General features: G+C 37.3%; 1 protein-coding gene across 1 annotated transcript in view; it reads left to right on the top strand.

Annotated features, from left to right (window-relative positions):
* The first annotated feature begins 19,184 nt into the window (after positions 1–19,184).
* The window catches only part of LOC148951343 (testis-expressed protein 10 homolog), a 48,811-nt gene continuing 40,425 nt past the window's right edge, over positions 19,185–27,570 (top strand). Inside the window, exon 1 of the mRNA XM_089090242.1 lies at positions 19,185–19,386. Within this exon, the coding sequence (XP_088946368.1) occupies positions 19,189–19,386 (198 nt within the window). The 5' untranslated portion in view covers positions 19,185–19,188. The remainder of the gene's footprint in view (positions 19,387–27,570) is intronic.

The following is a 27,570-nucleotide window of genomic DNA, read 5'->3' as shown; positions in this document are numbered from 1 at the left end:
TCCTTCTCTCGATGAATAACGAAAAAGACCAGCGTCCAGGCAGCGACTCACAAAGTTTCTGACTCGTGAATTGGCCGAACTCTTATGTAAATTAAAGCTGGGATTTGAGAATGAATGATCAAAACAAACTTTTTTGTGGTCAACAATGATCAAGCCAAAGGCGTGGCGCTGCTGCTATTTTTTGCCCCCACCACTGCCCACATTCCCTTATTCGCAGGGCGCTGTGGTCTAGTTGTATAATAGAAATCTCAAAACAAAACATAAAATATAAGGCAGCGTCATTCACCCAGGGGGGGGGCTGGTGCCCCCTTCTGCCCCCTACTTATGGGCGCTCATGTCTCACTGCAATAACTATAGCAAGTACTATTGTTTACTTATGGAAATTCATAAGGTTTAAGAGCTAACTAAAAGCAGCCTAGCGGAAATAGGTTTTGGTACGCAGGTGCTATTGTTTACATTTAACTCTGCACACGCAGGTGGATATTCTGTCTCATTGCACATACTATATTAAGTGCTATTGTTTACTTATTGAAATTCATAAGGGTTAAGAGCTAACTAAAAGTAGGCTAGTGGAAATAGGTTTTGGCATGTAGGTACTATTATTTACATTTGACGTTAAACACACAGGTGGATGTTGCATCTCACTGCATGTACTCTTTTTTCAAGACATCTCTCTTCAAGACGTTTTTTAAGACACTTTAAAACACTTTTCAAAACACAGGCTCATTGTGGGAAACCCCCGAGTGTAAAAAATGATCGTAGTACCCCCTCGAAAATTCATAAGGCTTCCGAGCACACAGCTCTCTCCAACTCCATTATCATTCCAATTCTGGTTCCGCCGGTTTTTGTTCCGGTTCCACCAAATCCAGTTCCTCCGATCCCATTTCTGGTTCCAGTTCCACCCGGGTCCCAGTACCGGTTCCCATCGATCTGGTTCATCCAGCTCCAGTTTCAGTTCCAGTTCCGGTTCCGCCAGTCCCAATTCTGGTTTCACCGGTCCCAGTTCCGGTTCTGCTGCTTCTGGTACCGGTTCCATCTGTTCAAGCTCCAGTCCCGTCGGTACCACTTGCGGTTCGAGGTCCACCGCTTCTGGTCCGGGTTCTAGTTCCAATTCCACCGTTTCCAGGATTTTTTTTATTTGGCTGCCCCCATGGTACTCTGTGGCTGGTCATCGACAATAGTTAATCTATTGTATGTTTTTATTCAGTAATAACATTATACTGGTAGAGTAAACACTTACATCATACTTTGAAAAGTGAAGACAAAATATTTCAAGAATGTATGTGTACATGATAGAGCTATTGCAGAATAGAATGCTCGTAAGAATGAATATCTGAACTACAAAATAAGCAGTAATGAAGATCTTATCGGAAATGTATGCTTGCGTTGACAGGACAGTGAGAGATTAAGTTTATTTGGAGTTCCCTAGAATTTCCTTCGTCAAAATCGTGGATATGTGAGAGGAATATTTCCAGAAATGATAGTACTCAAATAGAATGCAAGTCTAAAACTAATAGTTGACGAAGAGAAGAATCTTCTTGCTACTGCTTGTGGTAACACGTTATCCATTTATAAATTATATCGCCATGTTTTGGGGCGTTAGCATTCAAACGGAGGGTAAAAAAAGAGAAGGGTACTATTCTAGCCTTATCATAAACCATATCTTATCTACGTGTCTGAACTGTTACCTGTGTACAAATAATGTGTTAATAGACAGTGAAATCGTAGGCAAAAAAAGGGCATTGGCATATAATATCTCCAAGAAATATAAAGACGATTCAATGTAAAACAAAGCGCCAGTAAACGTTACTAGTACCATCGACAGTTTACCAACAGATACAGTCAATGAACCCAATAATACCAATGATAAAATTCATACTGAACCCTTAACTCTAACCATGTTAAAAGTCGTGTATGACCCCGTAACGGAATAAGTGTCATGTCAAGAGAAAACAGGGTGAATCATTTTGTGGAACGAGTTCGAAACATTCAAATTTTTTTATGGTGATATTAATAACATCCGATACTGTACATGTCATTACTTCAATAAAAATACCCAATTGTATTATTTTTTATGTCTCCATTATCTTTCAATGTATAATAGGTTGTGGCTAGGTGTTGGGATATGCGTAAAGTCAAACTTTGAAGTGAAAAAGATGTGAGCTCCAACTTGAAAAAATGCAATTAGCAGGAATATTAAGAAAAGGAACTTTTTCTTAAAAGATTTTATAAAGCCTTTTGAAAAGTATTGCTTGTTGTTGGGGTAAAGCAGTTGTCGAAAATCAATTTGCGGGTAAAAACGATGTGCATTTCAACTTGAAAAAAAAATGGGGTTAGGAACTAAATTTTTTCGTAGATCAAGGACAGGTGAATAGGATATTTCATAAGTCAGAGACGCACCAATGAGATATTTTTTCTTAAAGACATTTTATTACAATGGAAAAGAATGACTATTGTTTTTCTTACGTAAAATGTCATTACATAAAATATTACTTTTTGGATTTACTATGAATCATTCAATATGGGATTTTTAGAGGGAGCTTATGATAATCAATATCCTCATTACCCTGGAGCCTCCCCTGGTCAACCTTCGGAGGGCCCCATGTTCCACTCCAGGGGTCCCTAATTTAACAAATTTCATGATAGCTAACTTTGCCACCTATGAATCATTTAACATGGGATTCCTAGAGGGGACTTGCAATCTTCTCTTTTCCAAATAGCCCAGAGAACCCCTCGGTTCCACCTTCGAAGGGCCCCTTTTAACCCTCCAGGGGCCCCAATGTCAACAGATTTAATGCTAGCGAACTTTTTCCCCTATTAATCATTTAATAGGGGATTTTTAGAGGGAATTTGTGATCGTCCATACACCCAACAACTTTTAGACCCCTCGTGCCGAAAATTCAAAGGGTCCCACGTATCCCTTGAGGGGCCACAACGTCAATAAATTTCAGTCTAGCGAATTTTTCCCCTATGACTAATTTAATATGAAATTTTTTGGAGGAAACTTTTGATTGTCCGTATCCCAAAAAAAGACTGAGCCCCTGGAGCCAACTTTCAAAGGGCCCCCTTTACCCCTCCACCCACTAATGGCAATAGATTTCATGCTATCGAACTTTTTCCCCTGCGAATCATTTACCATGAATCATTTATCATGGGATTCTTTACAGGGAACTTGTGATCCTCCATATCCGAAACAACCCTGATACCTTTCGGGGCAACCTTCGGAAGGCCCCATATCCCCCTAAAAATGAATAACATTAGCGATATTTTTAGCCTGAAAATTAAGCAAGGCTAAAAATGGTAGATATTATAGATATTTTTTTCAAATTCTAAAAAACAAGCAAAACAGAATTTTTAAAGTCAGAAAAACAATCAAGACATATTTGTTTTCAGAAATCGAACACGTGAACAAGTTTTTTTTAAATTCGGAGACATGAATGTAAATTACAGGGCTTTTAACAAAGTCTGACAGAGATGAACAGGATTTTATACGTCATAAACATGCTAAGTCCTAAACATGCAAAAAAATTCAAAGGTCAGACTTATGACCGAGTTTTATTTTTCAAAGTCAGAGCCACAAGAAAAAGAAATTTTTTCTTTCAGTAAATTAAAAAAAACACACAGAATAGATTTTTCAGTTTTAGATTTTTTCTTTAAGATTTTTTTTCTTCAGATCTCCTGTTTCGATATTTTTTTCTTCGAGAATTTTTCTTCAGAATTTTTTTTCACTTATTTTCAAAAGGTTAACATATATTCAAAACTGATTTTTTAAGGATATAGACACGTGACTGAGACTTTTTTTTCAAGTCAGAAGGTTGTGAAAAGGATTTTTTTTTCAAATTAAAAAAACAGAATTTTTTAAGGACGCACAGACAGACCGGCAAAATGCACACAGAAACAACACACACATAGACAAAAAGACACACAGAGAGACAAAAATACACCCACGCACAAACACACACATACAGACTTACAGACAGACAGACAAAAAGACACACACAAATACAGAACACACGTACAGAAACACAGACACACAGACAGACAGGCAAAAATAAACACAGACACACACCTGCAAACACAAAGAAATACATGAAAAAGACACACAGACAGAAAGACAATTAGACACACAGATACACAAACACATGTACGTACAGACAGACAGATAGACAAAAAACACAGAAAACCCCGTACAGACACAGAGACAGACAGATAAAAAGACACACAGACACGCACACACACAAAGACAAACAACTACAGACACTCAGACAGACAGACAGGCAAAAAGAAACACAGACACACAGACAGACATAATTTTTTTCTGTTTTCAAGAAAGCAGAATTTTTTTTTATGTCGAAGATAGGTTCAGGAGAAAAAGTTCCTATTCTGTTCTGAATTTTTGCATAGACAAGAGAAAAGTTACACTTCGATTCTTAATTTCCCCAAAAACAGAAAAAAGTTCAACCTCTATTCTGAATTTTCCTAAAACAGAGAAAAAGATTCAACTTCTCTTCTGAACATTCTCAAAACAAAAAAAAAGTTCAACTTCAGTTCTGAAGTTTAACAAAGAAGAGAAAAAGTTCAACTTCGACTTTGAATTTTCCAAAGAAGACACTCGTTCTGAGTTTTACAAAAAGAGAAAAAATTTCAGTTCAATTCTGAATATTCCCAAAGAGAAGATAAAAGTCAAACTTCGGTTCTAAATTTTGGTACTGTGCACCCGCCCCCGATATCAAACACATTTGATATGTCTTGACCGGATACATGGTAGCTATGTACCGGTTACCTGCTCATGTTTTCTCATTAATAATCTGTAACTGATAGGTAACTGAATCATCTAAACTGATAGGTTACATTAGACTAACTTCAAAGCAGTTAGTCTAATGTAACCTAACAGTTGAAATAGTTGAGTTACCTATCTGCTATGAATTATGAATGAGAAATTAATAGCGGGTACCCGATATATGGCTACTCGGTATACGGTCAAGACACATCAATTGTGTTTGACATTGAAGGCGGGTACGCGGTTCCAAAGTTTCGAAACGAAGTTGGACTTTCCCTCTTCTTTGGTAAAATTCAGAACAGATATGTAATTTTTTCTCTTTTTAGAATATTTAGAACAGGTGTTGTTTTTTTCTCTTCTTTGAAAAATTCAGACTTGATGTTGAACTTTTTCTCTTCTTTGGAAAAATTCAGAACTGAAGTTGAACTTTTTTTCCGTTTCTAGAAAATTTAAACAAAAGTTGAACTTTTTCTTCTGTTTCAAGAAAATTCAGAACAAAAGTTGAACTCTTTTCTCTGTTTTAGGAATATTCAGAATTGAAGTTGAACTTATTTCTCTTTTTTGGTAAAATTCAGAATAGAAATGTATTTTATTCTCTATTCTGGAAAAGTTAGAGTAGGAACTAAACTTTTTTCTCTTCTTTGGCAAAATTCAGAACTGGAGTTGAACTTTTTCTGTTTTAAGAAAATTCAGAACTGAAGATGAACTTTTGGATCTATTTTGGTAAAATTCAGAACAGAAGTTGAACTTTTTCCTCTTTTTTCATATCTTCACATCTTCACATCAATCCTTTCACATCTTTCCGACCTGAAAAAAAGCCTCATTCACGTGTCTATGACCTTTCGAAAAAGTTCTGATTTGAATGTGTTTTAACCTTTTGATAAAACCACTATTCTTATTTCTCTTACTTTTGAAAAAAATAAACCTCATTCACATGCCTCTGACTTAAGAATAAATCTTGATGAAAAAAAATCTTGAAGAAAAACATCTTGAAGAAAAAAATCTTGCTGAAAAAAATCTTGAAGAAAAAAAATCTCGGAGAAAAAGATTTTGAAGAAAAAAATCTAAAAGAGACTTACACGTTTCTGTCTAAGAGTTAGGTTAGAACCCATGAAAATGCCCATTCACAATGTCCCTGACTTAAAAAAAAAGTTTATCTTTCTCTGGCTTCTTAAATCTGTTAAAGTGTCTCTGACTTAAGAAAACACCATTCACGTGTCTCTGACTCCTTAAATCCTGTTAATGTGTCTCTGACTTATAAAAACATCATTCACGTGCCTCTGACCTTTGAAGAAAACCTGTTTGCGTGTCTGACCTAGGTATAAAATCCTTTTCATATCTCTCAGACTTTGGTAAAAACCCTGTATTTCACATTCGTGGATCTTTGAATTTTAAAAATCTCATTCACGTGTCTGACTTCTAAAAAGAAATCTTTGGAATGTTTTTCTGATTTTGAAAAATTCTGTTTTGCTTGTTTTTTAAAATTTGAAAATATAATGTCTGTAATATGTACTTTTCTAAACCTTGTTTAGTTTTAAGGCGAAAAATGTCTCTAATGTTCATCATTTTTATAGGGAGAAGGGCATCCTCAAGAGGTTGCCCCGAAGGGTCTCAGGGCTGTTGAGGACACGAAGGATCACAAGTTTCCTCTAAAATATCCTATATTAAATGGTTCATATAGGGCCATAGTTCGCTAGCAGGAAATTTATTGGCATTGCGGCTAATTTTCATCATTTTTAGGGGGACCCTAGAAAGGTTACCCCGAAGGGTTTCAGGGCTTTTTGGGAGATGGAGGATCATAAGTTTCCTCTAAAAATCCCATATTAAATGGTTCATATAGGGTCATAGATCGCTAGCTTGAAATTTATGGACATTGGGCCCTCTGAAGGTTGATCCGGATGGTCTCAGGGCTGTTCGGGATACGGAGGATCACAATTTCCTCTAAGAAATCGCATATTAAATGACTCATAGGGGACAAAGTTCGCTAGCACAAAATCTATTGACATTGAGGTAGGGGGGCCTGGATGGGTACATAGAGACCTCCGAAAGTTAGCCTGAGGGTAGCTCAGGATTGTGGGGAATACAGAGGATCATAAGTTCATTCTAAAAAAATCCCATATTAAATGATTCATATGGGGTAAAGTTCACTAGTCTGAAGTTTTTTGCCATTGGGACCCCCCGAGGGAGATATTAGGCCCTCAAATGGTTGCTACGAGGGGCCTCAGGGTTGTTGGGGATATGGAGGACCGCAAGGTCTTCTGAAAAATCCCATATTAAATTATTCATAGGGGACAAAGTTCGCTAACATAAAATCTATTTACATTGGGGTGGGGGGCTCCGGAGGGGTACATGGGGCCCTCAGAGAGTTTACCCAAAGGGGGCTCAGTGTTGTTGGGGATATGGAGGATCATAAATTCCCTCTAAGAAGTCCCATACAAAATGATTCATAGGGGAAATAGTTCGTACATAAAATTTATTGATATTGGGGCCCCTGGAGGGGTACATAAGGCTCTCCGAACGTTGACCCGATAGAGGATCAGGGCTGTTGGGATAATGGATGATCATAAGTTCTCTCTAAAAATCCCACATTAAAAGCTTCATAGGGGACAAAGTTCTCTAGTATGAAATTGATTGATGTTGGGGCACTCTGGAGGCGGGTATGGGGCCTTCGAAGGATGGCTCGAGGGGTCTGAGGGTTGTTTGGGATATGAAGGTTCATAAGCTCCTTCTCATAATCCGATGTTAAATTATTCATAGGGTGTAAACTTCGCTAGCATGAAATTTATTGACATTGGGGCCCCTGGAGATGTACACGGGGCCCTCCGAATGTTGGCCAAAGTGGGGATCTGGTTTGATGATGGCATGTAGGATCACAAGTTCCCTCTACAAAAATCTCATAATAATCGATTCATAGGGGGCAAAGTTCACAAGCATGAAATTTATTGACAATAGATTCCCCTGGAGGGGATAATGGGGGCCTCCCAGGGTTGAATCGAGAGGGCTCAGGGTCAATGAGGACATTAATGACCATAAGCTCCTGCTAAAAATCCCATATTATATGATTCATAGTGGGCAAAGTTCGATAGCATGAAATTTAATGACATTGGGGAACACTGTAGGGGACCTGGGGGCCGAAGGTTGTCCCAAGGGGCCTCAGAGATTTTGCGGCAGGATTTTTTTTACCCAAAAATTGAATTTCGTCTTTGGTAAATCATTTTATTTTTCGTAGTGAAATTCAAAATAATATATTTGTAATGACATTTTACAAAAGCAAAAACCTTAGTCCTTCTTTTTTCCAAGGTAATGGAATGTCGTTAAGAAAAAACTGTCCCATTGATGCGTCTCCGACTTATGAAAATCCCGTTCACGTGTCTTTGATAATATTGTTCTTCATCAAGATAATGTGAAATCGTTTTATTTTCTGAGTGAAATCCAAAAATAATATTCTATTTAATTATATTTTACGTAAGACAAAATGATAGTCATTCTTGTCCATGGTAATGGAATGTCGTTAAGAAAAAAGCTGTCTCATTGAAGCATCTCTGACTTATGAAAAATCCTATTCACGTGTCTTTGATCTTCGAAAAAAAATCAGTTGCTAACCCCATTTTTTTCAAGTTGGAGTACGCATCGTTTAATCCCGCAAATTGATTGTCGACTTTAGGCATACCCCAACACCAAGCAATACTTTTCAAAAGGCTTTATAATATCATTTAAGAACAAGTTCTTTTCTTAATATTCCTCCTAATTTGCAAAACGGGATATCTGAAACTACATTCTCAAACTCATAACTTTTGAAAAAAAAATTATAAACGTTGGAGTTGCTAAAATACCCTAAAAGTAATGGAGACATAACAAAGTAATGCAGTGAGACATGACACATATTCCACTTCTGAGTTATAAGAGACTTTTAAAATGGTTTCAGCTACAGATTCAATATGCGTATTGTCATTGGTATTATTGGGTTCAATGACTCTTGGTAAACTGTCGATGGTACTAGTAACGTTTACTGGTGCTTTGTTTTTCATCGAATTATCTTTATATCCCTTGGTGATTGAACCCAAAGCCCTTTTTATTTTGTTTGCAAATTCACCTTTCTATTTACCACATTATTTTACACAGCTAACACTTCTGGCACCTAGACAAGATATGGCTTATCATATTGCTAGAAGAGTACTCTTGTCTTCTTTTCCCCTTCCGTTGAATTCTAATATCCGAAAGATGGTGGTATAGTTTATCAACGGGTAACGTGTTACCACCAGCAGTAGCAAGACGTTTGCCCTCATCGTTAACTATTAGTTTTAGACCTGCATTTTGTTTGAGTGGTTTCATCTCTGGAAATGTTACTCTCACACATCCACCATTTTGACGATGGAAATTCTTCGGTACTCCCAAGAAATTTCATCTCTCACTATCATGTCAGTGCACGCATACATTTCCGATAAGATCTTTATTATTTCTTATTTCGTAGTTCAAATATTCATCCTTACGAGCATTCAATGCTACAATAGCTCTATCATGTAGACACACATTATGAAATATTTCACTTTCACTTTTTAAAATTTCATATAAATGTTTACTCTACCAGTTTACTGTTAGTACTGAATGAAAACATACAATGAACTAACTACTGTCGATGACCAAACACAGAGTACCATGGGAGCAGCTCCATAAAGAAAAACTGGAACCTGCGAATTTAGAACTGGGACCGGTGGGACCGGAACTAGAACCGGTAGAACCGGGACCGGAAGCGGTGGAACCGGAACCAGAACTGAGAGCGGTGGAACTGGAACTTTGACCGCTGGAAGCAGGACCACAAGTAACGTAACAGCAACCAAAACAGGGACCAGCGGAACCAGAAATGGAGCTGGAATCGGAACCGGTGGAATTGGAGCTGGAACCGGAAACGGCACCGGTGAAACCGGAACTGGAACCGTTGGAACTGGTACCGGCGGGACTGGAACCGGTGGGACTGGAAACAGCTGAACCGGAACTGGATCTGGAACCAGCGGAACTGGAACTTGAACTGGGACCGGTGTTGGAACCAGAACTGGGACCGCTGGAACTTGGACCGGAACGGGCTGGAACCGAAACTGAAACGGGAACCGGTGGAACCGGAACTGGAACTGGGACCGGGGTGGAATTGGCGTAACCAGTTACGAATTTTCGAGGGGTTATTACGATCATTTTTTTATGCGGGGGTTCCCCACTATGGGCGTGTGTCTTGAAAAGTGTCTTGAAATGTCTAAAAAAACGTCTTGAAGAGAGATTTCTTGAAAAAAATTATATACAGTGAGACCCAATAGCCACCTGTGTGTGTAGCATCAAATTTAAACAATAGCACCTACGTGCCAAAACCTATTTCAACTTGCCTGCTTTTAGTTAGCTCTTAACCCATATGAATTTCCGTACGTAAACAATAGCACTTGCTACAGTATGTGCAGGGAGACAGAAAAGCGACCTGTGTTTGTAGCGTCAAATGTAATTATTTACACTTGCGTGCCAAAACCAATTTCTACTAACCTACTTTAGTTAGCTCTTAACCCTTATGAATTTCCTTAATTAAATAATAACATCTGCTAAACTATGACGTAACAACCACCTGTCGGCAATAGACCAAATAAACAATAGAACCTGTGTCTTAGAGAATGCCCTGAGGGAAGGTGCCTCCCGGAATCCTCGTGAATTTTGAAAGCGCACTAAGATAATTTGGTTTTTTACATGCAGAGGTTTACAATTTTAGATATGAAAAACGAACAGAAATTACTAAAAACAAAACTTTCATAGGCAGCGCAATAGCGCTGTCTAAGTAAAGAAGGATGTTGGCACAATGTATTATTTATTTTTAGTTTTTGGTTTTCTTCCATACCAGGGCACTTCGTATCGGAGGAGTTTTAAGTTATGCCTTGGGGGCATATAAGAACGATGTTATTACAAAATATTATTTTTTTTCCTTCAGACCAGGACACTTTGTATCGAAGAAGCTGTCGTAGAAACTTCGAAAAGGGCTAATCCAATTGGAAATTGGAGTGGCGTGTGCCCTTTTTAATAGTCGAAAGTGATCGGAAGGCAACTAACACCCCTCCACGCCCACCATTTCCCGAATCATATCCAACCAAAATTTTGAGATAGCCATTTTATTCAGTGTAGTTGATTTCCAGATATAAAGTATGCTTTTGATGAGGACACTCCTCCCCCAGCCCTCAGGGCAAGGGTTGTAAGTTATGCCCTGGGGGCATATAAGGCTTTTATAGAAAACTTTGTCGTAGAAACTTCAAAAAAGGCTCATTCGATTGGAACTTCAAAGGGCTAGTGCCCTTTTTAATAGTCGAAAGTGATTGGAGGGCAACTAACCCCTCTCTCATGCCCATCTTTTCCCTAAACACATCATAAAAGGCATATAAGGTTTTTAGAGGAAGCGTTGTCGTAGAGACTGCAAAAAGAGCTCATTCGATTGGAAATTGAAAAGGCTAGTGCCATTTTTAATGGTCTAAAGTGATTGGAAGGCAACTAACACCCTTTCCACGCCCACCATTTTCCCAAGCACATCCAATCAAAATTTTGAGATAGCAATTTTGTTCGACGTAGTTGAAAGTTCTGGTAATTATACCTTTGGGCAGGAAACTCCCCCCACACTCTTCAGGGCAAGGGTTATAAGTTATGTCCTCGGGGCATATAAGATTTTCATTAGATCTTTGTCGTAGAAACTTGAAAAAAGGCTCATTCGATTGGAAATTCATAGGGCTAGTGCCCTTTTTAGTAGTCCAAAGTGATTGAAAGGCAACTAACACCCCTTCCACGCCAACCATTTTTCCAAACACATCTAATCAAAATTTTAATATAGCCATTTGTTCAACGTAGTTGAAAGTTCTAGAAATTAGGTCTTTAAGGATGACAACCCCTCACCCTCAGGGCCCTCGGGGCAAGGGTTACAAGTTAGGCCCTAGGGGCATATAAGGTTTTTATTGAAAGCTATGTCGTAGAAACTTGAAAAAGGGTGCGTTCGATTGGAAATTCAAAGGGATAGTGCCCTTTTTAACGCTCGAAAGTAATTGAAGGGCAACTAACCCCCCTCTTACGCCCACCTTTTCCCCAAACACATCAATTCCGAATTTTTAGATAGACATTTTGTTCAACATGGTTGAAAGTTTTGGGAATTAGGTCTTTAAGGAGAACACACCTCCCCCCCCCCAGCCCTCAGGGCAAGGGTTATAAGGGTTATAAGGTTTTCATTGAAATCTTTGTCGTAGAAACTTGAAAAAGGGCTCATTCGATTGGAAGTTCAAAGGTCTTTTTAATAGTCGAAAGTGATTGGAGGGCAACTAACCCCCCTCACACGCCCACCTTTTCCCTAAACCCATCCAATCAAAATTTTTAGATAGCCATTTTGTTCGACGTAGTTGAAAGTTTTGGAAATTAGGTCATTAAGGATAACAACACCCCCCTCCCCTCCCACAGCTCTCAGGGCAAGAGTTGTAAATTATGCCCTGGGGGCATATAAGGTTTTTATAGAAAATGTTGTCGTAGAAACTTCAAAAAGGGCTTATTCGATGGAAATTGAAACGGCTAGTGCCTTTTTTAATAGTCGAAAGTAATTGGAGGGCAACTAATCCCCCTCTCACGCCCACCATTTCCCCAAACGCATACAATGAAAATTTTGAGATAGCCATTTTTTCAACGTAGTTGAAAGTTCTGGAAATTAGGTCTTTGTGCCCTCACAGCCCTCAGGGCAAGGGATGTAATTTATGTCCTTGGGGCATATAAGAGAATTATAGAAAGCGTTGTCGTAGAAACTCAAAAAGGGCTCATTCGATTGGAAATTCAAAGGGCTAGTGCCCTTTTTAATAGTCGAAAGTGATTGGAAGGCTTGGCATTTTTATAGTAAAGATTGATGTGGGTACAATGTATTATTATTTTTTTCTTTTTACTGTTTAGACCAGGGCACTTCGTATCGAAGAAGTTGTCTTAGGAACTTCAAAAAGGGCTCACTCGATTGAAAATAGAAAGGGATAATGCCCTTTCCAATATTCGAAAGTGATTGGAGGGCAACTAGTCCTCCTCCCACGCCCATCCTCCCATTTGCCCGTTATGTTTAAAAACTAAATGTTGCCTTAAGATTAAATCCAAATACACTGTGTTAATGCTAATTCCCAACAAGGCATCTCAGCAGTATCCCAAGAACGACTGAGGGTATTATGTTCAAAGTTTTGGGGTACTTCTGCTCTTAAAATTTAACCAAATCAAAATAGCGTAAGTGTATCCATGCTATCAAAGAAAGTAAACAGATTTTTTTTGCGAATAGCATCAAGTTTTCTATTTCAGGTCAACTAGAGGAGGAATGAAACTAAATTAAACACTGCTATTTGTGTCCAGGCTTTTAAGAGGGTGTATGTTGTTAAAAATTGCTGAGAATTTTTCTCCAGCATACAAATAGCAGGCCAAACTATAAAATCTTAAAAAAAAAACGAAGAAATTTTAAGAATTGTTTTCTTTTTCCCTGAAAAGACTATGTCAATATAAAACGAACAGAAATTAATTAAAAAAAACTTTTTCTGCAAAATAAGTTTTTCAAAGAAAAGTAAAGAAATTCATTAAACCAAAAATGAGCAAAAATAAAATCAAATAATCTACCAAGCGTGAAACTACCACAAATCAGCATCGATAAATAAATGAAACTCAAAACAAGCAGAAATTACAATAGATAACGAGTCAAACTGAAAACGAGCAGAAATTAACGTGAGTAGGGCTTTTTAAAGTTCCGAAAAACATACAGGTAACAAATTAGAAAAATTTTATACATAAACAAATTTACATAAAATTTTTAACCAAACCAAAGAATGGTAAAATTTTTAAATTTTTGATACCTCGATATTACCGAATTCTGGGACAATTCATTGGTCAAAACTCTTACAGCTTTATTTTGTAACACACGGAGCGGATACAAATGGCTAGTGAACATCGATGACCAAACTGTAACACAGTACAGCAAATATAGATGAACAAGAGAAAAATATAACATTCTATTAACCTTGTTGAGAAAAAAAAATTTCAACTTCCGCAGAGTTCCAACGTTTTTGGCTAATTTATTATTTATAAATGCAATATGATCTTTAAAACTTAGGCATGCATCTACCATTACTCCAAGATACCTTACAATACTTGTCCGTTTTATACTTCCATTTACTCACTCAATTTCTTCAATCCATGGATAGTAATTTGCACTTCTGCCATATAACATGAACGTCACCTCTCGATTATCATCATTCCTTGTTTCATGCCATTTTTCAAATCCCCTTCTGTTTTCGCAGCCTTTGTAAATTGAGTATCATCAGCAAAACTTGGAAGTATTGCTTGCGCCGGGCCATCAGAGTACCTTGGAGTTGACAGTTGTTTGAGGCATCCTTTTAGATCAATAATGTGCACAAGAAATAATAGGGGACCCAACACAGACCCCTGTGGCACTCCGCACTTAACTACCATCTCTTCTGACAGGACTGTGCCCAGCCGTACTCTTTGCGTTCTTCCTTCAAGAAGTGAAGCAATCAATTTCAGACTTTTAAAACGAATTCCAGCATTTTCAAGCTTCCTTCATAATATCTAGAAAAATTGAACCCACCTTTAAATCTGAATCTAGGCAATCGTTAACAAAGTTATAAAAGTAAAAATATTTATATTTTTTCAGTAAAGTGCAAATTATGTTCTGGCTTTGGGAAGCCATAGGGGTTTTGAGCCCTACTCATGTTAATTTCTGCTCGTTTTGAGTTTGATTCGGTTATATATTGTAATTCCTGATCGTTTTGGGTTTCATTTATTTATCGATGCTGATTTGTTGTAGTTTTACGGTTGGTAGATTACTTTATTTGTGCTCATATTTGGTTTAATGGAGTTCTTTACTTTTCTTTGAAAAACTTATTTTGTGGAAAAAATGTTTTTAACTAATTCAAAAAAGAAGTTTTTCCAAGGAAAGCAGAGGCGTATTAAAACTTATTAGTCGTATTAGTCGTATTAGACGAGCAGAAATAAAGTCATAAAAAACTTTAAAGTCAAAGTGACAAGAAACTTCTACCAAAGAATATTTGGAACTCGCAACAAACAAAAATTCAAATAAAATAATCACATTAAACATTAAGGCAACAGGTAGAGATATAGATTAATAACTAAATCCTAGAAAGAGTAACAATTAAAATGAAGGTCTGCAGGCAAATTTGAAGTGAACAGAAATATCTACAAAAAGGAGTTGGGCTACTACCCACCCACCCCTAACAGTGCACCTTTTAAATTCAATTTTAAAATTTCTGCTTTACTGAATAACGATATATATTTAACAAATAGTTTTACAGACACAACATGGAAAAAATAAAACTCCACTGTTAAATAAAATATTAAGGTTCTTAGATTTCCAGGAACTAACATCATTATATACAAAACTTTCATATATATTTTAATTATCTAATTTCAGTCATCTTGATTATTAGAAAGATTTCGTTTTGTTTTTCGTTGACTTTTTTTAAAAACTAAAGAATGTTGTACAAAACACATATAGTTTTCAAGTATTCACTAATCACTTAATAGACTTTAGAAGGTCTACGTTTATGAGAAGGGAAAAGTATCCAAACACCCGTCTTTAGTAATTTATGTTCGTTGGCATGAGTATTCTTTTTAATTTTTTCTCGTTTTAGCGATTAATTATTTATTTAGTTCAATACCTTTATTACCTTTTACCAATATATTTGATGTGATTAATTATTTTAATTTCTCTTCGTTTTAGGCTTCAACAAGTTTCTTAACAACAACTGAACTATTAAGATTTAGGTGGAGCGTATATTATTCTTCAACCTCAGTCCAAAACAAAGAAAATAAGATCCCAAACTCAACGAAAATACCAAGCAGAAATGGCTTGCAGAAGCTAATTGTAGATCTTTCGGATTCAAAAGGAAATTCTCCTTTTCTGGATCCCTAACTACCCAATTGTATTATTCATAAAGAATACTTTAGCATTGGGGCCAAGGAATCATTTCACGTCTTAAGCCCTTTTAGATTTTAGTCTATCTTCAGTTTGAACTTTGAAGCTGCTCCCTGTTTGCTTACCTGGTTAAACGAAGCGTTCCACTCGAAAGCTGGAACATGGCTCGAAAAAATGAATGCTTGGAAGGATGACTTCAAATAGTCTTCTCTTTCACATACCATGGAACTCTTTTGCAGTTTGTACCTTGTAAGCTCCGGTTCAAGAACTAGTGAGAACTATTGTTTTTGGTACCACGCAAGACTTGTACAAAACTTCCCAAAATGTATAGCTGTGTCTTCATTGTGACTCTTTAGGCAAACTGTCCCGCGCTTTATTACTTTTCCTGGAGGCTCCAGTCTTTACGCAATTGAAGTGAATTTTTCTCAAGAAAAGTCGAATCTGGCGAATGAAAAGCTGTTTTAGCTCCACCGACTTTGCCTGAAAAGGCCACAATGAAGAGAGGGCTGAATATCCTTTTCATCAATCTGACCTGAGGTTCTAACTATCTGTAAAAACCATAAAGGTTAAATCCTCACTGTTTTCACACAATAAACTGAAATCGGTGGCAAAAAAATCAAACCAAAACAGGACAAAAAACAAAAAGTTTCTCCCACAACACAATAACTAGGACAATGCCCCTACTTCCCAAAAATAGTGATTGACCTCCGGTCATTTTTTTTAGCATAATCATAGGCGGTAATATTTTTAGACAAGGGAGGCAACCTTTCACAGCTTAATAAAAACGCAAATTACTACTACTACTACTAACAACTCACCGCAGCACCAAGCCGCCTGAGGCCAACACAGCTGCGCACGCTCCTCCTCTACCCCAATCTATTCAAAGCCTCCCTTTTTACACCCGCCCACGAAGTTCCCATTTCCTTTAAATCTTTCTTTGTGACGTCCTCCCACCCCAGACGGGGACGACCTGCTTTCCGTTTAGCCCTAGACGGTTGGCCAAAAAGAACAATCTTGGGCAATCTGTCATCCTTCATCCACACAACGTGCCCTAGCCACCTCAACCTTTCTTTCATTACAGCGCTAGAGAGCGGTATTGAACCAAATTTTTCGTATAGCCTATTGTTTGAAATACGGTCAGTCAGTCGGGTACCCAGAGCAATCCTTAAGCAATTTCTCTGGAAAACATCTCGCAAATCTTCATCTGCTTTTCGGAGCGCCCATGCTTCAAAGCCATATTTGACCACTGTCATCACTGTACCTTCCAATATTCCAATCTTGGTTTGCAGACATATCTTCCTATTCTTCCAAACTTTTTTTAACTGTGAAAAAACATCCTGAGCCTTTGACTTTTCTGTTTTTAACATCTTCACTGCTCCCACCGTCTTTACTAATAATACTACCAAGGCAAGTGAAGCTGCCCACCTGATCAATCTTTTCATTACCCAACGTCACCTTTTCATCTTCACTTATTCCTAGCCTTAGTGACTTAGTCTTCCTAACATTAATTTTCAAACCAATTCTAGCACTCTGAACACGCATTACCTCTAAAACTTCTTTCATTTTGCTCACACTTTCATCTAGGATGCTTAAATCATCAGCATAATCCAAGTCCAGGAGACTTTTTCCTCCCCATTTGATTCCGTGGTATTCCATTGCCTTTCCTGTGCTTCTTAAAACAAAGTCCATCAAAATAATCCATATAAAGGGGGATAAAACACAACATTGCATAACTCCTGATTTAATACAAAACCAGTTGCTAACCTCATTTCCTACCTTAACCGCAGCACTGTTATTCTCGTACAAAGCACTAATCACTTTAATGTATTTGTCTGGTATACCATACAAGGATAAAACCTTTACTAAAGATCTTCTATCAACAGAATCGAACGAAGCTCATAATCTATAAAACTGAGGACCAAAGGTGTTTGAAAACTCAGGCACTTCTCAATTATTAGCCTAAGAGTCGACACATCCTCTACCTTTTCTAAAATCGCACTGCTCTTCTCTTAAAACTTTGTCTACGGCATCTCTCAGTCTAAAAAGTATCATATTACTAAGTAATTTGCTACTTACAGAGACCAGACTAATGCCTCGATAATTACCCCACTCACTTTATCACCTTTCTTATAAAGTGGCTTAATTAAGGTTTTCCTAAAATCGTTAGGTACTTCCCCTTTTTGAAAAATCATATTCATAATCTTCAATAACTTATTTCTAACCTCAGAGCCACCATATTTAAGAAACTCATTTACCACCCTATCAGCATCTGGAGCCTTATTATTCTTTCATCCTTTTAGTACTGTTGCTAATTCCTCCTCACAAAACAAATCTTCCTTCACATCCAAGGTATCACAAACTTTTTCATTTTCCTCTATATTTGTTCCTGCAACTCTATCTCGGTTAAGCAAGTTCTCAAAATGTTAGGCCCATCTCGCTTTAGTTTGTTTCTTATCGCTAATTGCCACCCAATTCCTATCTTTAACTGGGTCAAGTCTGGATTGACTACTCCCTCTCAATTTTTTAACGTGCCAGTACAATATTTTACTGTCATGCTGTCTAGCTGCATCTTCCAGATCCTTGGCAACTTTATCCATGGCCTCCACTTCACACCTCCTTAATTTATATTTTAATGCTTTCTCCACTTTCTTTATATTCCTTTTGTTTTCATACGATCTATCACTCAGATAATTCTTGTAAAAATTCTTCCTCTTTTCTATTAAACATAAAGCTTTTTCATTAATTTTATTAGCTACAGTTCCATCTTTCTTCCCTAAGGCACCTTCAGCAACTTCACAAATTATTTTTCTAAAATTATTCCAACCATCTTCCACAATATCAAATTTTAAACTCTCAAGTTTAGTATTCAACTGTTCCTGGAAAGTTTCTCTCAAATTATCATCCTGGAATCTACCAACATCATAACTTCCCGGGAGGTAGTTACCCTTCCAATATTTCAGCTTCAAATTAACCCTTGACACTACTAGATGGTGATCTTTACTTTTAACATCAATAACAGCACTCCTATATACCCTAGTATCTAGTATTGATCCTGTCAGTCTTCGGTTTACTATAATATAATCAGTAAGGTTTGTTGTCTTACCAACACGTGAATACCATGTTAACTTATGAGCCATTTTATTCCATGAAAAATATTAACATTTAGATATTAATACTTTGAAGTTCGGAGGGAGCTAAGACCTGAACAAAATCATATGTATGTGAGACACAGACAAAATACATGTACCAATTAATAAATATTATTTACCTTACATGGGCCCAATACTACTATTATATACTCTTGCCGTTAGAAGAAGAAGACTTTGTCTCTGCGATGAGAGTATAACGTAAAAGACGTATCTTGGGCATGGCGTAGAGCAATTATAATGCTACCTAATCGAAACAGTTGCGTATTTTCAAATATATCAAATGTGACAAACTCGCAATGCCAAAAAGCACAAAACACAAAAAAGCTATAAAGAAGGAGAAAACCAAAATTAAACTTAAGCTTGGTAAAGGAAAAAATTTACCCAAAGGTGTCAATGTTACTAATACAAGTTTTCAGGCTAGGAAAATTGTCTTGCCAGAACAAAAAGGGTCTGAAAATAACAAACTGATCAATCCCAATAATCTTAGTATCAAGGTAATGTACCAATTGTTCATTTTGATTTTGTTCTATAATCCAATATATTTGTTTGTATTTGCAAACATGCCTCCTCCATCCTAGGCTAGGGTAAGATACCCAGTAGGCCTAGTCAAATATTAGTATTTTTTTGCAGTTCATATTGTTGACTTATGAATAAAGTGAACATACCACTTGATGCCTTTTTTATGATCTTAAAGAATGTAATAATCACTTCTATTGCAAAATTAAAATTTACCCACACTCACTGGTAAATTTTTTGCAGTTCATATTAGCCTATTGACTTACAAATAGCCTAAAGCAAACATACCACTTGATGCCTTTTTTTATGCTCTTTCCAAATATAATAATCATTTTTTTCTGAAATGAAATTTACTCCTACCCCTATATATGTATATGTATACCAATTCATGTTATATATTTGTGCTATAGAGGGGGGGGGGGTGGTGTTTGTAAATTTTATTTCTGATGTAAATGAGAGGTAAGTTTAAACTTTGTGAACTGTGAAAACTTTACCTGCCTACCCCCCAAATGTGCAAATATATACCCTGAATTGTAACCACACAAAGAAGTTATAAAAACTAGCTAAGTTATTGAAAAGTAGTTAAAAATATATCAATAGTTTATAAATAAGTTGTTCAAGAGTAAGAATTATAAGATTTCAAACCTCATTTACTAGGAAACTCAAAAATAAAACATTTTCCTACTGTTTCAAGTTTTTCAAATGCTGTCAACAAAAAATAGCACTGGATTGTGCTATTCAAAACTTTGCCATCAACAATTCATGGTATATTCCAATTCAGGGTATATATTTGCACATTAGGGGGTAGGGGTGTGTAAATTTGAATTTGCAATAGAAGCAATTATTATATCCATAACAAGCATAAAAAAGGCACCAAGGGGTATGTTCACTTTATTTGTAAATCAGTAATATAAACTGTGCAGAAATTTACCCAAATAGCTAATCACCACTTCAACAGTTCAATCATTATAAAATATGTAGCATAGAACCAAGAAATTAGATTGTATCACCATTGGATTTGTCAACATCTTCTTAAAAGGTATTTAATTTGCCTGAAAATCACAGGTTAACCATGTACAAAACTCACAATTTCAAATATACTGATAGACAATAATGGAGTTTAATCTTGGATGCACATTTTAGGCTTAAACCTAACTTTGGAAAATGTTGTCTAAATATGGACCCAGAATCTTAAAGTTAGAACAAATTACCCAAATCAGAGACAGAGTCTTGGAAAAGCTTAGTTTAAGATTGGCAAAGTGTTGTGAAACAGACTAATCATAATCAAATAGCCTAGGCTAAGCTATAGGGGTAAATTTTGTCTAAATGTCAGTATTAGAAAGCCATAAGGGTAAAATTCTAGTTTAGCTACTTTTTGCTATCCTGGAAAGGGTTTAGTTTAGGGAAATTAAACTTTCAGGGATGGGTCTACAGGTTTAAAGTATATCCTTGGGAGGTATTTTGAAGTAACTACCTTTACTCTTTCTCCCTCTAGAGGACCCTGACCTTTGATGACCTTTAAAATCTTTGTGCTATTAAAGTAAAGCTTTGCAAATAGGTCTTCTGCTTAAATGAAGTGCAACAAAAGTGTTTTCATTTTCACAACTTTGCTCAGTCCCAATTTATGAGGTTTCAAAGATCCACAAACAAATTTCCTAAATAAAAAACAACATTGATATGGCTTAAAATTCTATTCAAATAACAGGAATTGTATTTTAAGAACTAAAACCAGAGAAAAGAAATTGATAACTGAAAATTAATGTAAAATGCTGTTTCCCCAAAATTTCAGGTATAGTCCTGTCAAGTAGGCAAATTTCTAAGACTTAGAAATCAGAAGAGGATTAATATGGAAGCTTGGTAATAGCTTTCTGGAGTATGTTTTTGATCTTGGATTCATTACTGAGTTTCATTTTGCTAGTCTAACCCCTTTCCAAGATAGTGAAAAGTAGCTAAACTAGAATTTTGCCACCATAAGTTTTCCAAGATTGTTGTCAGCAAATCCCAACTAGTCTCTTCCTAACTATCTAATGTCAAATTAACATCCAAGATTAGGAGCCTATTGTCTATTTTTGGGGATATCTGTCTAAGATAAGGCACTGGTCCAAGTACTGGGGGCCTTACCTTAACTACCTTAATTTGCACTTTGGAGCAAAATTAGGTCCAAACTGGATCTGTTCTGCTTCATGTCAATGATGTTAATTTGGAACATTACTGTGAAATGGGTCCATTGATGTTGTATTAGTTGGCAGCTGAGAGGAATGGTCTGTCCCACATATATTTCCATGGCTTGTTGTTCTATTCTTTGTCAAGTCTTCACATGAAGGAGGCTCTAATGGGTGCAGTCACAGTTTTGTCTTGAAGGTTGTTCCAGTTTTTGAGAATACGCTTGGTAAAAAAATTTTGGCACATTCTGGTCTTCACTCTTTGCTAGGTTCTGTGAGTGTCCTCTAGTGTTGTGTTGACCTGTATGTTTTGTGAGGAGGGTGTTTTTTGGTTGACTATTATATTTGTAGGTCAGCATCATATAACATCTGCAACATCTGAAGACCAGTGTTGGTAGTTTTACGTGCTCTAGTCTCTTATCATGCAGCATATTTTGCAGACCTGATGCATTTGGTGGAATGTCTTTGAACTCCTTCAGTTATTCTGGTGTCATGCATGTAGGAGGAAGGAGTCAGACATGTTCCAAAATCCAAGAACAGCCTAACAATAGCCTTGTAAAGTCTCAGGAAGACAGTATGGGAGCAGCTGGTGATAGTGCATTTCAGCAGACCTAGACTTGAATTAGCTTTTGACACCACTTGTTGCCATTGCCCATGAAACTTCAGTTGCTCATCAACAAGTACTCCCAAGTTTTGTTCTTCATGACTGGTTTGTAGCTCAATATCAGACTGTGACTTCTGGTTGTGCATGGTATACTGGTGGTGAGGATTGTTATTGCCAAAATGGAGGACACTGCATTTATTGATGTTAAACTTGAGCAGCCATTCACTGGTCCACTTCTGGATTCTCTGGAGGTCTGATTGCAGGCTTTGTTTTATGGCTGGTCCAAAATGCTTGGAGTCATCAGCATAAAACTTGATGTTATTTGTGGCTTCCTTTGTGATATCATTTATCTAAATGAGGAAGAGGGTGAGGCCTTGGACAGTACCCTGAGTAACTCCACTGACAACAGCACATGGTTTTGGGAATATTTTATTGCCATTATTGGTGAAAAGTTCAACCTGCTGCTCTTGATCTGTCAGGATATTCATCACCCATTCTACTACATCATTGTGGATGCCAACTGCTGATAATTTGGCCCTAAGGCGTCTATGGGGCACCTTGTCAAATGCTTTGGCGAGGTCAAGCAAAATAAGGTCAACAGGTAATCCTCTCTCCAGAAGGTCAGTGATGATATTGTAGGTTTCAAGTATTTTGGTCTGAAATGACTTTCCGGCAAGGAAGCTGTGCTGGTCTGGTGACAGTATACTATTAGAGAGAAGATGTTTTAGAATTTTGGTGTTCACAATGTGTTCCAGGGTTTTTGCTACAGCTGAGCCAAATCAAGGAGGGTTGGTCTCTGAGAAAGTCAATGCCTGGTTGGCTTTTCAACTATCTGAGCTAGGATAAGATCATGAAGGAACTCAGAGAAAGGATTAGAGGAGCTTCTATCCTGCTGGAAAGGGTCAAATGGGAAGCCTTCTCACCAGTGAAGGGTGGGAAAGTTGAAGCCACCTGCTATTAGCAAATTCCCTTTGAAGCTTGCAGTTGCCTTAAAAAACATACTTGTAATCACTCTTTCTGTTTCGAGCTGATCTGGGGCAGAGGGGCTCCTATATATGCAGCCTATTCGAGTTACCACTGTGTTTGTGATCAGTGAGATCAAACCATATAGCTTCCACATAATCTGAGTTGCAAGATATACTAACTTGTTGGGCACTGTAGGATGCTTTGACAAGTGCCAATGTACCACGTCCACAATTTGGTGACTGTAAATTCGAAATAACAAAATATCCAGAGAACTTAATATGGGATTCAGTCAACTTAATGCTACTAGACTTTGGGCAAACTCCAGTCAGAAGAACCAGACCATAATTTATTGAGTAAACAACTGTTTTTAGCTCATTCACTTTGCTAGTAAGCTGGTCAATTTTAGTAATAAGAGCAGAAAAAGTTTGACTTACTCTTTGTAGATGTTTCTTACTTTGGTGGTTAGTCTGGCAATTGGGCTTGTCCATGTGGTCGTCTAGTGAGGCAAAAGTTGCTGCAGACATTGATGAACTGTAGGATGCTTTGACAAGTGCCAATGTACCACGTCCACAATTTGGTGACTGTAAATTCGAAATAATAAAATATCCAGGGAACTTAATATCGGATTCCGTCAACTTAATGCTACTAGACTTTGGGCAAACTCCAGTCAGAAGAACCAGACCATAATTTATTGAGTAAACAACTGTTTTCAGCTCATTCACTTTGCTAGTAAGCTGGTCAATGTTAGTAATAAGAGCAGAAAAAGTTGGACTTACTCTTTGTAGATGTTTCTTACTTTGGTGGTTAGTCTGGCAATTGGGCTTGTCCATGTGGTCGTCTAGTGAGGCAAAAGTTGTTGCAGACATTGATGAATTTGCAGTCCAAAAACTTTCAGAGTTCATTTCAGATTTGGATAAATCAGCACTAGAAACAGTTGATTGTCTTTCAGTAGAAATAACACTAGCCTAGTATTTACACTATGTACACTGTCCGATTTTCGGGGTTCTACATCTGCATTAGGGTAGATGCAGTCAGACCGTTTTTTTGTCATGATTTTGAGCACGTATGCCAACCCTACTCTTTTTGAAGCATCTGCTTTGGTTAGGGTAAACAATTAGCAGCCCCACAGAAGGAAACATGCTAATAAAAGAAAAGTAGGCTAAGTATAATTAGATTCCTCATTTTATGTTATTTCCAAATATCATATTTATGTTTGTGATAATATCCCCCCCCCTGATAGGCTAGGTATAGCCCTATGATATATATAAAACTAAGTGGAAAAACCAAAACAATAAATTTCTTACTTTTAAAGTATGACATATGTTTCTTTTAATAAAATTATCATGAAGACATGCCTTGATGAATCTTAAGTTATTCTTTAAGATCCATCAGTTGGAAATTTCTTGTACAAAACCTTTCTCTCTTCTAACTCTTTTATAAAACTATTCTGACCATCATCTACATTATTAAAGCCAATACCCTCAAGTTTCATATTCAAATGTTCTTTGGAAGTTCCTTATAAATTTTCACAATGAAGTCTCAGCTTCATAACTTCCAGGATAGTAGTTACCCTCCCAGGATTTAGAGTCTATGCTTTACTGTTACATATTCTTGTTTTGAAACGTTTTTAAGTTTTAAAACACCACTGATGTTTTACTCTTTTATAAATTTTGTTAAATTTAGCTCATTTATGCTTAAATCTTTATTGCTCACAATGTAGAAAAAAGCAGAATTAAGAATATTGCTGCAATTGATCAGAATATATCCATGTATTTTCAATAGATGACTATGAAATATTAATTTAGAAGTGAATTTTGAATCAAATGGTATGTATTTTTTGTAGTTCTACTACCATAAAAAAACATAGAGAATCATGTGTCTCTTTACAGGTTCAGAATGGAACCTGTGATAGCAAAAAAATTGCAAATCAAATAGTATGTTTATCTTATGGATATTGAATTAGTCTAACATTTGTCAGATATTAGGATAAGGGAAAGTCTTTACTAGTAGGTAGCCTCAATGTAGGAAATTAATGTTAGACACGAACTTTTTATGAATCAGCAAATTTTTAATCTTATGTAGATAAAACTTTGGAAAATAAAGTACAGTCCAAATCAAGGCCTAGAAGATGTCTTCAACCTAGAATGCATCTTATTCATCTATATACTATCCAGATAGGCTGTATTCTTGTTTTGTTGTGAGTTGTTGGGGTGCCAGTGATATGTAGGAAAGGAAATGACATTAAGAGATATGGGCTCTGTTTCTTTGCAACTTATATCAGTGATCAGTTTCAACTACATAGGATCTAGGATTTTTCTGATGAGAAATGATTTTGGCTTTTGACAAAGAGCTATTTGCTTTTCTCTGTACAAAGATTTTTTCGCCCAGCTGGAGTTCTAGGAGTTATTTGCTGATTTGTTGTTGCATGATTTCTGCCTATTCTGTTCAATCAACTTGTATTGCATGGAATCTTGTGTTGGAACGATTCTGGGTTTTAGTTGTTGGTATCTTGATGGTAGGATTAACTAGAGCTGGCAACTCATTAGAAGCTGAGCTGGTGAAGCATGCCCATCAACTGGGCTAATGCTATATTCCAAACAAGCAATAGGAGGGTCAGCTCCACCTTCTTTTGCTTCAGTAAGTATTTTCTTGCAGATTTGGATTGAACTCTCTACAAGCCTGTTGGATTTTGGTTATATGGGGCTAGATGTTTTCTGGATGATTCTCCAGGACCAAAGGCGGACTGGACCGGGGGGCAAGGGGGCAATTGCCCCCTAGGCCAGTCAGTTTTGGGCCCTTTAGGGCCGGTCGTGTATTTTTTTTCTACGTACAAAATTGCAGTTGACATAATTTTCAACAAAAAATTCCGCTTGAAAATTTTTCGGCTGTGTTATTGTAGGCCTACATGCAGATTTAGCGTAGATACCAGCATCCTGCCCTCGGAAGGGAAGGATGCTGGTGTCAAACAGGTTTGTTTTTGGGCTGAAATCTGATAAACACAACCTGGAGGTTGTCACTTGACTCAGGTTGGATTTTATGTGTGTTACTACGACGCACTGACTGCGTGCCCTAATCCGTTACAAGCTAGTAGGAGAGTCAGTTCAGTCCATACTGGAGCGTCAACCGTCAAGGTGTTCTGTCGTTTTCCTAAGTAAAGGGATTTAAGCTTATAAAAAGCATAACATTTTGGCTATTGCGTTCATCAGATTTAAACTTGTGAGAAGATGTAAGAGATGACTGAGGGAAAAGTTAAGGGAGGTGCGGTAAACTGAAGCGAAGAAAGGAACTTTCCGAGGCTGGAAGAGACCTAAGACAGAGAAAGCTAACATTTATATGGAGAACTAACGTCAGTAAAACTTTTTGTCGCTTTTTTCAACTTGTGGGCTAGGATTCTAAGTTTTCTTTTAAGTTAGTTTTAGATTTTAAGTATTTTTTTCGCATGATTGTCACTCTTGATTACTTAGGGGGCAGATCTTGATATCAAAGAGCATGTCAGTCTATTGAGGCTGCGGCCACTATACCATTTATATTGGCACGATTATTGACCAAATTAGTTTCTAGGCGACCACAGCTCGGACAGAGCCCAACCCATTCGAGGTTCATTGAGTTGACCCTATGATTTATTGTTGCCTCGGTTTAACTTTCGTGTTTTTACGGCATTTCTTTCTAGTCTCGGGAGATTAGGCCTGACCAAACGACGCCTAAAAAGGTAGCTTTTTTTTTTGTTCGGCAATTTTTTCAGATTTCGCTTTCAGAAAAAAAAGGTCAATGGTCGGATCGGATTTTTTCACAGTCCTTGGATTTTGGAGATATCCAATCCAATCATTGAACCGTGATAAAACGTGGTTTTTGTTGGTGGATGGTCGAACAGTGAATTCGAACCAGTTCGGGGTTCAATACCTGCTATATTTTACAGAATTCTTGAGAAATTCACCCTACCTTGGCTGCTTGTATGCATGGGTGCTGTTATGCTTATATTCAATTTTTTAGAACTACATCGAAGAAGCACACAACATCGAACCAGTTGCAACAGAGGGGGAGCCAACATCGTCAAACACTGCAACGCCTTCCGGAGCAGTGGAGCCAGTAGCAGAGCTTGGAGGAATCTATACCGTATCCGAGCCAAACTGGAAGTGGTGGTGACTCAGACGTGAAGCTAGCTGACGATGAACCGCCTGTGCCAGAAAGCGTGTCCATTTCCTACTCTTTACCGCCGAATTCGACACTAGCTCAGAAATTAAATTCATGAGGTCACATCTGTTCCAAGCGACACCCCCCTCAAATAGAAAAGACTAGATTTAACTTGACTTCGATTTAAAACCGGAAACCCACCACCGGTTCCGTCTCACGATCCTGGGTTACTCTTGAAACTAGAAAAAATGACAGTAAAAATAATTCTTTGTAGCATATGCATTCTGTTTTTCCGACGG

This window comes from Artemia sp. Qi Xiang Cuo, chromosome 6 (assembly GCF_049724085.1).
Source record: "Artemia sp. Qi Xiang Cuo chromosome 6, ASM4972408v1, whole genome shotgun sequence".
Taxonomy (NCBI): Eukaryota; Metazoa; Arthropoda; class Branchiopoda; order Anostraca; family Artemiidae; genus Artemia; species Artemia sp. Qi Xiang Cuo.
The sequence above is the reverse complement of the archived record's forward strand: the minus strand, read 5'-3'. Positions and strand labels throughout refer to the sequence as shown.